Here is a 15,977-nt window from a genome sequence, read left to right as displayed (position 1 = left end):
AGGTTGTTTGTCTTACGGGAAAGGAAAAACTAGAACAGCTTTCCTTTTTTGAGTAGTTACACACGACCCTACACGGTCATACTGACCAAAACACACACGCACACGAACAATTCCTTTGAATTAGATCACTGCTTGTTATGTAATTCCTGTCTTATGTTGACTCACTTTTCATATATTTGTCCTGCTTAATGAAGCGTACAAGCAGTTAGAGGCACTGGGCTGGTTGGGTGAACTTGCACTGGTATTTTTGGTGATTGGTTGTTGAGATATTCATGCTGTCTGTCTGGAATAAACTGGGTTGGCTGGAGTTGGGTTTTGGCTGTGATATTGCTGTATTACTAATCCTGCTGTGGAATCATATATAAAATGAAACTCGCTTGATTTGCCACAACATAACTAATATACAATATGAAACAAATGATTTCAGCAAATTGTTCATTAAAACAAAAAAGAGTTGTTGAAAGCACAACAGGAGTAATGGTTCCTTCCACTCGTCTAGTCCAGGTGTTTGCATACATTTGTCACAATATGATTCATTGTAAGCCCCTCCCCCTGAACCCCCGAATCAGGTCAAGTCTTCCTCATTCCTTCCCAAGTCATGGAAAAAGGAGCCGTTCCCAGAACTTAAATATGATCCACGAGGACTGTACCCAATACTGTGTCACCTTATACACTGTACCCACCCTTGGCCTTTGCATGAAAACCAATAAAACATCATGTTGTCGAACACACCGGGTGGTGAGAGGGAGCACGTTACCTTCTCCTTCGCCACTTTATGGGAAAACGGGCAGGTCCCGTCTGCCTGTTTGCACGTCCCTCGCAGAAACCTGCACATGAACAACGGAAAGCTGTCTGAGAACGCAGATGCTGACAGAAATGCAAAGTGAGAGCAGCTGCTGGTTCTGGGAGGATTGTCCCAGACTCTTTGTTGTAGATAATGGGAACAAAACACTGTGTGATAGTTGTTGAATTCATATTAAAATTGACACAACCGGCGTGTTCCCGTGCGCTACCTGGTGCAGACGGCCACCTTGTCTGGGTCGTGGATGTAGGGACAGCTGTTGCCGCGGTTACACTTGCCGAAGCGGTTGTAGTACATGCAGTACTGCTTCTGCTGCTTCTTCTGATGAGCGTGTCGGATTATGGCAAGGCTGCGCTGGACTGCGCGGCTGGTTTGAGAAAACACAGACAAACCACAGGTATCCACACACCAATCACAAGCAGCTGGTGGGAACTAAAGAGGAAACATTGTCACAGGTTAAAGTTTCCACCCTCATCCCTGTGAGAAACTTGGGATGAAGGCATCTACCATATGCTAATTTTACTTCTAAAAGGTATCTTCTGGGTTTACAGCCCTCATTTGAGAGTGTCGAAAGGCATTTAATGTTGTGAGGGAGAGAGGGGGGATCAAATGTAAAAATCTTGGCTGCATTGGATTTCTTGGTGCTGCTGTCGTTGGAAGAGACAGCAGGTTGGCCTACATGCAAGTGTAAAAAGTAAGTCAAAAGTTGTTGGAAATGTTGCATCACTTGCTGCTCGAGTGCCTCTGATGAGAACAGATGAAAGCGGCTTACCTGGCTAAATGACGAGGACTAAAGGGCCCGTTAAAAGCAGGACCTGTGGATGAGACCTGGGAGGGGCTGAAAGACCTTCCTGCAAAATGAAGGACATATGATCATTAATAAAACATGAAAAGCACCCTGCGTTCTATTTAATCAGGTTCATAATCTCAACAGTAAATCAACAAGAAGGGAAGCATATTTATTTTACATATAATGAAAACTTTCTCTTCAATAGCTGCAGTTCCTTCTCACTACTGTGCCTTGTGTAGATGTCCAGGTCCACCCAAAAGTCCTTTAAGTTGCAAAACAATGCAAAAAACGCACAAATATATTAAGTTTTTACACGTTTTGCTCTGAGAGCACAAATACAGGAGCGCACCCCCACACGGTGTACAAGACCAGTGTTTGTCATATAATTCATGAACTCCTAACTGACTTATGTTGTGAAATGTTGCCACAATATTTAAAGTAATTATTTTGGCATGGCGATGAGGACTTGGAAACATTTTGAAAATAGCGTGCAGACAGGTTCTTGTATGTATTTTTGATGTATTGATCATTTCAATAAAGTATCTAGTAGCATTTTAAACGCAACATTTCATATAATAACCATGAAAACTATCCATGTATGACAGAAGTGCGGCTGAGTCCGGTTGTGTGTTTGTGCAGCCAGATGCAATAACAACTCGATATGTGCCTGGTTATTTATACGGCGGTGGTTTGACGCATTGGTGCCAAAGCCAAACGTGACGTCCAGCTCTGTCTGAGAACATCATAAACACTGTGGACCCATTGCACTCACACACACACACACACACACACACACACACACACACACACACACACACACACACACACACACACACACACACACACACACACACACACACACACACACACACACACAGTGAGTGGAGGGTTGTTGTAGGCCATGAGAGGTGTGGAGGAGGAGTGGAGGAGGAGGAGGACAAGAAAGGCGAGGAGGCTGAAGTTACAGATGGCAGTTGATCTTATTCCTCTAATTTTGGAACTTTTTTTTTGGGGCTCTCACCAGGTGTGATGTGAATCAAGCGGAGCAGAATTACAGGCCGGTGGCTGAAGACCAGAGCCAAATGTGAAGCTCCCCAGGGGGAAGATGTGAATTCAGAAGTGCTGCTGGGAAGACACTGGCGGTGTGTTTCTGGGGGGCGCAGGAATGTGTGCGTTGGGATGCCGGTCACGAGTTTAACAGAATGGAGCGCTTCAATTTCACCTGCAGGTGTAGTTGCTCCAGAACGTGGAGAGGAGAGAAGTGTGAGGGGGGGCAGAGGCGGATCCGGGCTTTAATCTGCGCCATCCAGTTCTCCAGACCCTCCCCTTTCTCTGCTCTGACAGATGACAACTTTATTATTTCAGATGGCAAATCCAGCCAGCTCCCGTAAGTCTATTAGAGAGCATGTGGGCAGAGCTGCAGCCACAAACATGAATAAACACTTCTTTATCACCTCGGGGTGCACACAGACTTGCTGCCCTGAAATACAGTTCCAGAATAGGGCCGGGTATCAAACCTCAGTACGTTTTTGGTAGTGACTGAAACGTGTCCGGAGCTCCGCTGCCTATCATATCACATGCTACTATTAAATAACGGGTCACGTCAGCGCTCCTTTTCCTTATTTAGACCAATATTTCTTCCGGCCAAATTCAGACCGCTTCATCCAGGCGAAGTTCTTGTGAAGCTGATTCAGTGTCGACAACATTTAAGAGATGTTGCGTCTTTTGTTCAACAAAATATGTAGAAAAACATTACATTTTTTCAACTATTGGTATTGTTATTATCATAATGGTCAAACATTACACATGTGTAATGTTGGTGTGTGCAGCACCCAATAACCTCTGACCCCTATGATCTGATGTGTGCCAACAATCAATAAATTGATGCATATATATTATTAGATTAAAATTCAAAGCTGCTATTGATTCCAATAAAAAAGTGAAGAAATAAATAGTGTCATTTAATTGTTTAATCTGTGATAGTCTACACATTCAGCAAATTACATTCAACTGAAAATGTTGGGAGTTTATACGTGTAACAAATTGTTTGAATAAAAAACATTTTGGTCAAAGTACTGGGGCTTCTCTTTGCTGCTATTAAGACGGTACTTAAAACAGATGATTGATGTGTTACAAGTGGTTACAACTAGATAGTAGAGAATACCATATCACGGTACAGCTCAGCCTTTTTGTGTGAGAGGGAATGCAAAAGGGTGTGCAAAAGAATGCCAAATTTAATGCGAGGCAACGGGTAATTTAATGCCATCTAATGCCAAAGAACAATGATCTTTTGGGGCTCTGTGCCAACAAATAAAACGGGGTTTCTATCGATAAGTAGTTGAATTTAAACACTGTGCCTGAACTGGGAACTACGGAGAGCTGAAATCGACATCTTTGATTGAGAAAGACCTACAATGTAATTGGATTGCACAACTCCTGCATGCCGTCGATGTTGTCGGAGGCCGTGACGGCGACTGGCGGTCATACCTGTTCGGTTGATCGACATGCTGGACGCCACGGTGCGGGACAGCTTATTGGCCGACACCCGGTACAGGGAACCACGTATCCAGCACATGCTGCTTCCTCTCCAGTGCTGAGCGGATGACGGGTGTCTGTCGTGGGGAGCTCGCATGCGGCTCTGAAGGAAACTCCTGAGAGGAAGAGGGACAGAAGAAAAAGAAGAAGAGATGGAGAGCAGTCGAGGAAATAATGGATGGGAAGACGAGGAAATTACCTTTCAAGTTATATATTCACTTAAAGGATCATTTCGTTTATTACAACTTTGAATGATTGCAATTATCCGTGAAGCTCGGTTTACAAACTGTGTGAAATTTTCCGTCATGCCATCCTCTGAGGTGGGACGATACAATCTGCTCATCCCTCCCTCAGTTCCACCCCTCTTTTCTCCGTCTTCTCCCTGAAGCGCTTTCACTTTATCTCCCCTCCTCACTTTATGATTCCAATCCTCTGGTCTACCCTGCCCTCCCTTCCTCTCTCTCTCTCTTTCTCTCCCTCCCATGTCACAGCACTCTGTTAAATTGCTCCTCTAATGGAAAGGACGGCAGTGTGGAAATGGAGAGAATTGAAAAGAGGAGAGGAGGAAATCAATGAGATAATAGGCAGGGCAGGGGGCCAGAGCAGCGAGGTTGGCCCCTACACTGGAGCGAAGAGACCACACACACACACACACACACACACACACACACACACACACACACGCACAGTATCACAATGCAATCCTTCCACAGTATGTACAGTACACACAATCACAGGCCTCTCCACACACATGCTCACCATTCAGAAGTCATTCAGAAGCACTTGTGTGTGTGGGTGTGTATGGGCGGGGGGGCTGTATGTGCGCGCCTGCAGTGTGTATGGGCTGCTGGGTGGTGTTGAGGCGGTGCAGGGGTTATGGCGATAAATTGCGCTGTCCTGTCACTTCTATTTGGGGCGGATTGGGGCTGGTGTGCAGGGTGCCGCTGGAGGTAATTTGCTGCCGTATTTCAGATGGGCTGGAAATGGGTTTAGAGCGAGAGTTCATGCCTCCCATTACAGAGAAGAGAGAGGGTTACCCCGAATGCACGCAGCGCACAGAACAACTGACACGGACGCTTAACGCGCGGCAGTCGGCGGGAAGCTGCTGCACTGCTGTGAATAAGAAAGAAGGGGGTAAAGGAAAAAAAAAAGACAAAAGAACGGTGCAAATATCAGCCGTCAGCTGCGTTCACGTACGTGGCCTACCTGACTGCGCGCCATAACTCAGCCGCACAGACACTCAGTTTCACTGATACAAGATCAGTGGCTGCCCTACACAGGGCAACTGCAGCCAGGGGAGCTGTAATGGAGGCTAATGCCGGAGCGCTGACTGCCACCCAGGGAGGCTTAAACAAGGACCGGGCGGCCTGGGGAGCCACAATGGAGGTTAATGGGGATATGACATGAACAGTTAACACAGACGGTAGTTAACCCTGACACAGGGCTGCAGTCGGGGGCGGGTTGGGATAAAACCGTTGCTAAAGTTAAATTAGACCGTGCACATCGGTTCCCAAACAAATACACACGGGCATTATATTTGGTCTCATTCCTGTAGTAGAAGGTAAGTAAAAGCAAGCGAATGAGTCTGGTTAGAGACGTGCTGCGGCTTTTTAAACTATGAAATTAACAAATCTGCACGTCAGTCTTGTGCATTCTCTACCCATAGCATCTGTTTTGAGAGACAGAGACACGGAAAAGAGCAGAGCGAAATCTGGGAGAGTAGAGCAGGCGTAGTAAGAGATGTCTGGAAAATGATTTGAAAGAAATGACTTTTCCCGCCCAACACTGCTCGATCGGGCAGTAAATGACAAAAGCCTATTATTGAACCAAACTATTTTATAGCGGCAACCAAATCAAACTACATTAAATTAATTTACTGGTTCCATAAACTATATGAAGTGAATCAGTACTGTGTAAAAGTCGTTCAAAATAAAGCGTTTTGTTTCCTCTTCTTCTGTGAAATAAGCAGGTGCCATCCATTGACCCCGCCGCTCAAGGAATCCGAATTGAGAGTCGTTAAGAATGCTGCGCACAAATGAAGTTCTCAGACGTCCGGGCACAGCCATGTGAATGGGTTTCACCCTCAGGCCGAAACGCCATTAGTGAAAACGGCCTCTGCAGGAGCAGATTACCTCTGCAATAAGATAATCTGCCCGTAATGAGAGAGATGGGGGAGGGGGAGGACACTAGAGGCAAAGAGAGCAAGCAACGTACAATTAAACCATCAGAGAAAATAATTACAATTTCAAACATAGATCAGATGGGGTTTTTTTTATTTTTATTATTGTTATTGTGTCCGGCCTCTCTTTCCAACAGCCCCACTGATGTCCTTGACCTCCAGACGGATATCTGTTATCAGACCCACTCCAGGCACATCTGATGCACAAATCCCCGCTGCTGGAGCACCATGGGGGAGCCCTTTCACTGTTGCACACGTACTGTACCTTACTGACTTCTTCTCTGCTCCAAGGCCTCTGAGGGATGCCTCCATACAGCCATCATGCTAACTATTCATAGCTGTGCTAATCAGTGTTTTCTATATTTTAACTATGGATAAAAGGAACAACACAAAATGTGTCGCTCGAAGTGAGGAGGCTTTTTTGGGTTTTTTTGATCGCCCCATTGAAAAGGGTGAAATGCCCAATCCAAATGACAATGAAATGTGAAAGCGAGGCGAAAATCACCAAAATAGACAAAACTGGAAGGAGAGAATGTTGACGAAAAACTTGAATGAAAAAATGAAATTTTGTGTCTGTTACATTTCTGTCATTTGATGAATCAGCCGATTGTCCCTTGAAGTACTCTACCTCCATTTAGTTGTAAAATATAAAAAAGACAATGACCGCAGTAAAAGAACATTAACTCACCAAAAAGAAAAGGTGAAATATGTTGAGGGGAAGAAATGAAGGCGGGGGCCAAGGGCATGAAGAAACTCCCCTGTGACTGGTGTGCACGTGCGAGTGTGAGTGTGTGTGTGTACACTGGCAGGTGTGCGTACGTGCACTGCTCTGACCATGCGATGCGCAGATAAAAGGAGAGCGCGATTCAGCACTACCGGCGCCGTTGATGAATGATCCGACTTTTGTTTTAGTGACAGGGAAGAATTCGGAGGGTCGCGCGACTGCTCCGAATAATGCTGCCCTTGTCTATTTTGTCTGCAACCCAAGCATTAGTAAGCTCATATTGGGGAAACAGTTACCCTTGAAACAGAGCACAGCAGAAACAGTCATCTGGCTAATTCCAACAGAGGGGACTGCTGCTCTTCTTGAGGCACTTAACGGAAAAACCAAAGCAGTGTCATTACGCATCGCGCTCCGATCACATCCAACTTTAAAAAAGAAAAAAGAGAGAGACGACTTTAATGAACATAATCCTCTTTTGTGGAGGGAAAATTAAGAAGCGGCGCGGGGAGAACACAGTGTGAACAGCAGCCGAGGACAACCACAATACATGGCTGCAGGTGGCTGGTAGATGACTAATGTGATAAGTAATGAGCAAATGAATGAATTGTGTGGGGGGATGGATGAGAGGGGGTGGTATTAAAGGGGATGAATGAGGGAGTGAATGCGGGAAAAAAGCAGGAGAGAAGTGAAGAAGAGGGAGAGCTGCTTCACTTTATTGCCCAGTCTCTTACATCCTGTACTGATCGATACCGAAGCACTAAAGGAGATGAGCGGCTGGACAGAGAGAGAGAGACTGTGTGTGTGTGTGTGTATGTGTATGTGTATGTGTGTGTATGTGTGTGTGTGTGTGTGTGTGTGTGTGTGTGTGTGTGTGTGTGTGTGTGCAAATGGATACGCTCAAAAGGCAGTATACTTATTTGGGGGTTGGAGGGTCCCGCTACGTTTAAGGGGGCCTTTAGCGTTTATGCCAGAAGTAAGTTAGAAAAAGATGAAGCCAAGAAATGAGATGAACTCAAAACAGGCAAACCCGATGTGTAGGATGTGATTATGCGTCATTAAATAGCGAGGACGGACAACCTAAACATAGAACAGCAACAAAGCCAACGCATGACTATAGAAAATTAAAGATGGGGAAGGCGGAGAGAAAAATAGGTAGGATGTGAGAGCGATGAAGAGGAGGGAGTGGGGTGGTTGTAATTTATCCTCCAGTGTGCATGCTTTACGGCTTTCTTAATTCAACTCCTGCTACTATTAATGGAGTTAATGTTGAGATTATATCTATTTTCTGGTGGCGGGGTTTGAAATACCGCTGCCGATTCCCTCGCTCCTTCAAACTGCCGCCCGGCACTAAATCACCTGCCACGCTCGTTATGGCTGAAAACAGGTAAGAGAGCAGCGCGATGGGGTCGGGAAGCCTCTCTCTCCCCATGGGGGAGAAACAAGCCGAGTGCGGTGTGGAAATGTTCCACCGATTTGTATTTTCCTCTTGAATGTTTTATTGGTATGAACTCCGTCGTCTTTAAATCCATGCTGCTCTTTGTTGTGCAGCGCAGTGTAAATGTCTCAACACAAATCACACAGATACTGACAGGCGTGAATATCAATTACTGATGTTTAATTCAAAAGTCAATTTTGTTATATATATATATATATATATATATATATATATATATATATATATATATATATATATATATATATATATACACACACAAACAAAACACAAATAAATAAATATTATAATCTTATTTAAATAATGAGAATGTGATTTTTTTTTTCTTTTTAAATGCAAGGCCCTGGGTGAGGGGCCGGGCTCTGAGCGAGCACAGAGATAAGAGCTGAGAACACATGAGGACAGGGATCAGTGGGTCTGATAGGGCAACGATGAAGAGCAGCACTCAGTAGTTAAGAGCAAAGAATATGAGCTCATGCTCCACTCAATAGCTTCAAACTGATAAAAGTGGAGGGTCTTAGGAGTGAAACATAGATAAGCCGGAGAAAGGAGTGCATCGGAGGGTGTGTGTGTGTGTGTGTTGGGGAGGGGGATAATCCACCATCCCTGGGGACCCGACCTGTCCCCCTCCTTCCCTCCCTTTCTATCTCTTTCCTCACTTCTACACACTTGGTGATATTTCACAAGATGTCACAGGGCTCAAATTGAAAATCCCTTGATGAATCAATATTTACTGCAGCAGCTAAATGAATAGTCATAAGTCACCAGAGGCCGAGTCCAGCCGCGGTCCAGAGGCCCCTATGTCTCACCAAATCTGGATTACACAAATGAGCCAACACACACGCAAAAAAGAACACATAAACATTTTATAATAAAGAGCAACACACCCAAACCTAAGACACCTTCAAGAGTAGGTTCACCTTTATTAAGGATGAACATCTGGCCTCAACAGAGCAGATAGACTTGTCTGTATGTGCTCTGGTTTTGTAATATCAGCCTCTGAGACGTTTGCGTGAAACTTTGTTGGTTGTGCTCACAACAGGACTGGGAACCTTTGGGGATATCAGGATTAGATTTAAATCATAACTCAGTCACTTTTCAGGAAGGGCATCCCGTTAATTCTCTACACAGTAGCAGATTATCAAACCCAACCACAACAACCTGTTCTCAGCTTAGTCTGAAAACACTGCATGCAGAGAAGCTCCACACCACTGGGTTAGTAAACCCCATCGAGGTGGGTCTTTTATTAATAGTGATAAAGCTGAGAATAAGCGGTTCGTCACCAAATAATGACCAAAACACCAACACCAAAATCGCACATCTAAAAAGATTTTTATAGGGTATATATATATATATATATATATATATATATATATATATATATATATATATACCATTTGTGAGGCCAAACAAGCAGTCATTTTGCAATTTGTGATATTTTGATTGGCATTTCTCACTACATCATGACATTTTATATACATTTTACTTTTTATTATATTTTTTAGATGAACCACTAATGACAAATATTCATAAGTTGTTGGTCCTATTTCAGAGACTGTATTTTACTGTGAAATCAAAACCAATGGTGGAATAAACCTCAGGTGAGAATGAATGAATTAAAACGGAGGAGATGAAAGTTAGATAAATGAAGGGAGGAGAAGAAAAGAAAGGGATGAGAGTTGTAATGGCATTAAGAACCACCCGCCCTTCCTCCCTCGCTGTATCAGTCTTGGGCGAGAGACACTTTCCCTGCTGGTGTAAATTAATGTGAGGAGCACGCTGGTGTAAATGGTTTATTCTCTGGGTTATCTACTGTGTAAAAATGAGCGCCATAAATTCTCGACCTCTTCCACTGATGCTTCACATGACAGTGACATTAAAGACAGGGCGCAGCTCTGCCTTGAGGGATATTAGCCATTGAGACACATTAAACCCAGACCTGCAGGAGTTGTGTTTGTGTGTGTGTGTGTGTGTGTGTGTGTGTGTGTGTGTGAACGTGGATTACCTGGCAGACTGGATCCTCTTGGCTCTCCAGGAGAGGGCGGGGTTGTAGTGGACGGTGTATGCGGGGCTAGAGCCCGGGCGGGTCACCATCTTGTAGCGTGTCCTAAACACCCGCTGGGAGGCGGGGCTACGGTGGGGGGAGGAGGCGGGACCTGAGGACGGAGAAGTCGGCAGATCAGTACGAAAGTCTGCAAATTAGAATCTGACCGCGCACGGAGGCCATCGCGAAGCCTGCAGTAGGTATGTGAACAAATGCACATCCTTGTGAGTGCATACAACTGTGCAGACACACACAAGTTTGTCTGAGGACTCTGGCAGGTGTGCTCTTTAATAAGCTTCACATATAAAAATGAGAGGGAATAACAAAGGCAGAATTTTTATGAGCCTAATAAATCATATCCTCTGTCTCTTCCCTCGCTGCCTTCATCCCTCCTGCCTGGCCTCCCTCCCTCCTCCTCACTTTAAGTCTCATTCGTTATATCATTTTACAGATCCATCAGTGAAGAGGCGCATGAGACGAGAGCGGAATAGAAGAACAAAAAAAAAAAAATGGGGACAAAGTGTTTTTATTTATTTCTTTCTTTGACTGTGTATCCATCAAGTTGTTTTATGATGGTCCGCTCAGGCTGACGTACTCGCACAACAGAATTTGCATTGTGGGCTGTCTAAGTCCCCGTTCAGTTCAAAAGACCATAGACTCACACTTTTCGCTTCAACCAATCCGAATTTGCCATGACCTTTTTTAGCAATAGTCCTATGAGCCTCATGGAGCTTTTCCTATTGTGCTCGCTCAAATCATTAAAGACATGTAATTTCTATCAAATTAGTCTTGAATGAATGAATTAAGTTTGGCTTTCCGGTCTGGTTGTTTGTGTTTCTTGACTTTTCTGACTTTTTGTTGTTTTAAAAGAATGACATAATGTTTCCAGATCTCAGCTATTTAATGTCTATAATACTATTATTACAGAGAGACTTAGTGGCCAAACTGAAAGAAATCAGTGCTGAATTATTAACCACGCTTTCACGGACACGGATTAAAAGCTTCGTGGATAATTACAGTAGTTTGTAAAAAAAAAAAAAAAAGAAAAAGAAAGAAAGTCATTCATGAATCAATTCGCCACAAGCTGCATGTTGTTTCTTAAAAAAGGTAAAAACCTTCCACTGCTACAGTCTGAAAAGCAAGATGTAATGCAACATAAATCAATTGTTCACCGTATTCATTTACATTATTCCATTCCCCCTACTCAAAAAAAAAAACCCTCTTGCATGTCATTATCTGCACTACGTCTTCCCCCTCCACCAATCATTCACTGTGGTGGTCAGTGACAGCACTCTGTCTTCCTAATGAGTAGAGAAAAGACAGAGTGAAGAGAGGTGTGAAAGAGGGATAAAGAATGAGTTTATGCACCCGATGAGGAGCTCATTTGCCGTCACCTCTTTCACAAGTCTTTAATTGCCAATTGCCAAGATTGTTGCCGTTTTAATTAGCATCCAATAACAAACCGTGACCACGAGGGCCGTGGTGACAAACAATAAAATGATTCGATTTCCACTTCTACACATTCCAGCTTCTCACTCCATCCCTCCCCTTTCTCTCCCCCCTCCCTCCCCCACACACACACACTCTTCCTCCCCCCAGGCGCTGGTTTCATTTGTCAGCCGCGATGCAGCTCCGGATCAGCTGGAGAATTCATCTCAGACAAACATTTACTGTTGAACAAATCACTGCGAGCTGGGGGGCTGCCGAAACACACACACACACACACACACACACACACACACACACACACACACACACACACACACACACACACAAAGTAAAAATAGTAAAATGTTCACAGTCCTGCAGTTCACAGGACTTTGACCTTTCATACTTGATATTGTGTACTTACAGGTTTCCTGTGTAATGAGGGGTTATTACCAACTAAGGCTGCTAATTTAGACACACATTTTCTTTCTGACTGATAGTGACCCACCGAAAAGATTAGTGCCTCTTATGCAGGGGAGCTGTGGTCAGCAGTGATGTTATGGTGAAGGTGGCGGCGCCGCGCGAGTACGACTACAACTCTTAAAGAGCCACGCTACGTTCCTGTGTCTCGCTTGCTGGTTACTGAATGAAGTGAAGCAGGGTTAACCACGAGTGTTAACCTCCGGTGCAGGGAAATGTTGCCTGAAGTGCCAAAAAAAACTGTAGTCCTTCTAAAGTCCACTTGAGGCTGGTTACAAAAGCAAAATAATATTTTACGTATTGTATGATTTGGAGGAGAGGTTTAGACCTTACAACAGCATCATCTCAGCAGATTATTCCAATACTTCTAATAAAAGCAAGAGTGGTGGAACAACAGTAAGCAAACATTGCTTTGTTCCATGTCTGCATTATAACAACAGCTCAGAAAAATATTGTTATCAATACATGTGTTAGTGCTTTCAACCATATCGCTGGTAGGATAAAAGGGTGTGTGTTGGGTTATGAAAGATAAACCTACTACCTAAAAAAGTGAGGCAGCATATGAGAGTATATGGCTGGAGGTTGGGGTGTTTGTACAGGATTAGTTGCCTGGCTCGTAGTCTCTTTTTTCCCCCTATAATCCATCGGTATTGCAGTCAGAGCTATTTGGGCGTCCAGCAGATGACAAATAGGGCTTGTCAAAGGTGCTGCTACGATTCCCACCATGCAACCTCACACATCCGCCTCACACCCTCCCTCCCTTCCCCCCAGCATCCCAAACCTGCGCCTCAATCTGCCCGCTAAACCCTCGGCCCAAGATCGTGACACCCGCCATGTCCACCGCGCTGTCACACAGCTGTTCCACCTCGGCTATTGTTTAATGACATCTACAGTGAGCTGTACTGTTGGTGCGCTTCCGTTAGAGTGTGTGTGTGAGTGTGTGTCAGCAGGGATGGATGGACGGTGTTGCTCTGATTGTAAACCACTGCAGGTTGTGTTGGTTGAGTGGCTCTGGGAGCAATGGGGTCTCAATCTTCTACTATAGGACCATGACCAATGAGCATGTGAGAACACGAACACGCACACGAACACACACAAACACACACGCACGCACACGGTCTCAATCTTCCCTTAATAGACCTCTGACAGTGGCCTGCCTTGCAATGTATGTGGGGGGAGTGAGCCGAGTGGCTCTCTGTGCTGTGAAGACAGCGTTTGCGGACGCTTGCATCTCACTCGCCGTCCACCTATCCATCTGACGGCGAGACGCCGGCGTGAAACCACAGATGATCTAGTTTAGCCGCCACATGATACAGAGGCTGCAGAGCAAGTGGCCTGCTCTGCAGCCTCAGCGCTACATTGAAAAGGGTTGGCTTCAACATATTTTATCTTGTGGAACCTGGTGATGCAAATAGTTTTCCCCCCTTTATTGTTATAGGTTTTGAGATATTCGTTTCTGAGACTTGTGCTTCCAGTACACCAGGGGAGAGAGGAGATTGTTTTTTGTGATGCTCACACCTATGGATGTACCGGTTCACTCTGTGTGATAAGTATTAGCGCCTGGTGGAGCAAATAGGGGCCAATGTCCAATGAACAATCGTTACTTGCGGGGCTGCAATTACGGCTGGGCAATGTATAGATAGCATATAGTCTTATGAAGAGACTTAATATCGTCTCCGATTTTGGATACTGTAATACTGCATAAGTGTCTTATTCTGGGTTTAAGGACTGTATGACGTCATTTACCAGACTGTCTATTATTTACCTTTCATTATTTTCATTAACAGTCTGTTTGCTAGAAACACCTCAATATCATTTTGATGAACCAGCCCTTCAAAATCAAATGAAAGGTTACTTAATTCCTGGTTCATCCTCCCTTTGATATATGTAACAGGTCTGATCCTCTCCTGTTAGTCCGACTGGTGAATCCACTCAAAGCTCATGACAAATCACCAACATAAAGCGACAGCTGTAGCATCACATAAGTGGATGTGGGAGCGTTGAACTAGAGTCACATCCCTAAGACGACGGTGCCTCATCTCAGTGGCGTGGGGCTAGACTTTGACTAAAGTTGGCTTGCGCACTTCCCTGCTCCCTATCTCTGTATCCTCAGCCCTCTGACTGGGGCTACTGACAGGCCACTGCACATTACCCCCCTCCTCTTCCTCCTCCATCCTCTTAGGGATCCCCCGAGTGATCCCCCACCCCCCTCCATACCTGACGGCTAATTCCAGTGAACAGCGGTCTCTGTCTGCCCCCTCCCTGGGACGACCCGATGGATAATAAATCTTATTATTGACAGTGCCTGTTCCCCCTGCCATCGCATGTTCCCGTCCCCTGGGGCTCATCTTCTGACTCCCACTGCTCCAGCGCTCTTAGGGGAGACGGCGGCACCATGCTAACATCAGACTTAACAAGGGAGTAACCACAATCTAATAACCCGCTATAAGCCAGAGTGGTTATGATAATATGATCTCTGTGTATTTGACACGCAATCATACTTTCTGACAAACTACCCCGGAGATGTCGACCGGGTTCGGTGCCCCGCCCTGGCAACAGAGGACTGCGTTCCATGGTCTTAAAAATACTGCATCAGAGTAGATCATGTCCTCTTTACAGTATGAATTACATTGCTAGAAAATACTTCAGGTTCAAGTTTAGTTCCTGTTAGCTGCTGGCATTTGACACCGCAAGAGGAAATAAACACATTTTAACATTTGTCAACAATTATTTTGGCAGTTTTTAGCTTATCGCAGATAAAGTAGTCTGGATGTTTGAGCTTTTTGCGCTGCAATTTCTTAATACTGAACGGCCACCAACACAAAGATATGTAGTTGGAAAAATATTATTCAAAAGTTTGACCACCAGAGAGCACGGACAAGTAATTTTTTTATTAAAAAAAGGTCAAAACCACCATTCATTCCTCAGACAAGTGACTCTGCAGTAGTCACAGGTAATTATCAGCTCCAATCGGCCGTGATGGAAACCTGACACTGCAATCTTGTTTTCTGCTAACTTGAAGGTACAGAACACAAATCCTTAAAGACACACTGCATGTGATCTTCATTCATTCCTTGCAGACTAAAAACAGACCTGCCTTCTGAGAAACTGGAGTAACTGTAAGTGTGATGACAGACGAACGGCTTGACATTAATCAATTGCACTTTGGTTCTGTCTGCTGAGACCCTCAGCTCCGTTTGCTGTTGCCTTTAATTGAACCAGTTTCAATTTCTGCATCTCAATACTGCATTTTATTTCTTAAACTGCACTCCAACTTTCATAACATTTTTAGCTTTTTTCTGTTTTGTTTTAATGAATGTTCTTAATAGTTTTTCTTCTGCATTTAGTTTTGATACTTTTAATGGTTTTATGTGAAGCACTTTGAATCGCGTTGTTGAAATGTGCTATACAAATAAACTTGCCTTGCCTTACCCTGCGTCATGACCAAATTAGCACTCGCCTGCAAGTAAAACCTCAGAAAATAAACAGTATTATATTCTTTAAAAAAAGTATTTCTGTATGGTGGACCTGCTGCATTCTTT

General features: G+C 44.4%; 1 protein-coding gene across 1 annotated transcript in view; it reads right to left on the bottom strand.

The window, feature by feature from the left end:
- Positions 1-15,977, bottom strand: part of zc3h3 (zinc finger CCCH-type containing 3) — a 48,150-nt gene that overhangs the window by 8,753 nt on the left and 23,420 nt on the right. Inside the window, exons 4-8 of the mRNA XM_068590076.1 lie at positions 10,489-10,639; positions 4,080-4,243; positions 1,575-1,653; positions 1,014-1,169; positions 758-827 (exon numbers count right to left, since the gene is read on the bottom strand). Of these exons, the coding sequence (XP_068446177.1) occupies positions 758-827; positions 1,014-1,169; positions 1,575-1,653; positions 4,080-4,243; positions 10,489-10,639 (620 nt within the window). The remainder of the gene's footprint in view (positions 1-757; positions 828-1,013; positions 1,170-1,574; positions 1,654-4,079; positions 4,244-10,488; positions 10,640-15,977) is intronic.

Source organism: Clinocottus analis, unplaced genomic scaffold (assembly GCF_023055335.1).
Source record: "Clinocottus analis isolate CAN_PGR_092001 unplaced genomic scaffold, fCliAna1.0.p SCAF_23, whole genome shotgun sequence".
Taxonomy (NCBI): domain Eukaryota; kingdom Metazoa; phylum Chordata; class Actinopteri; order Perciformes; family Cottidae; genus Clinocottus; species Clinocottus analis.
The sequence above is the reverse complement of the archived record's forward strand: the minus strand, read 5'-3'. Positions and strand labels throughout refer to the sequence as shown.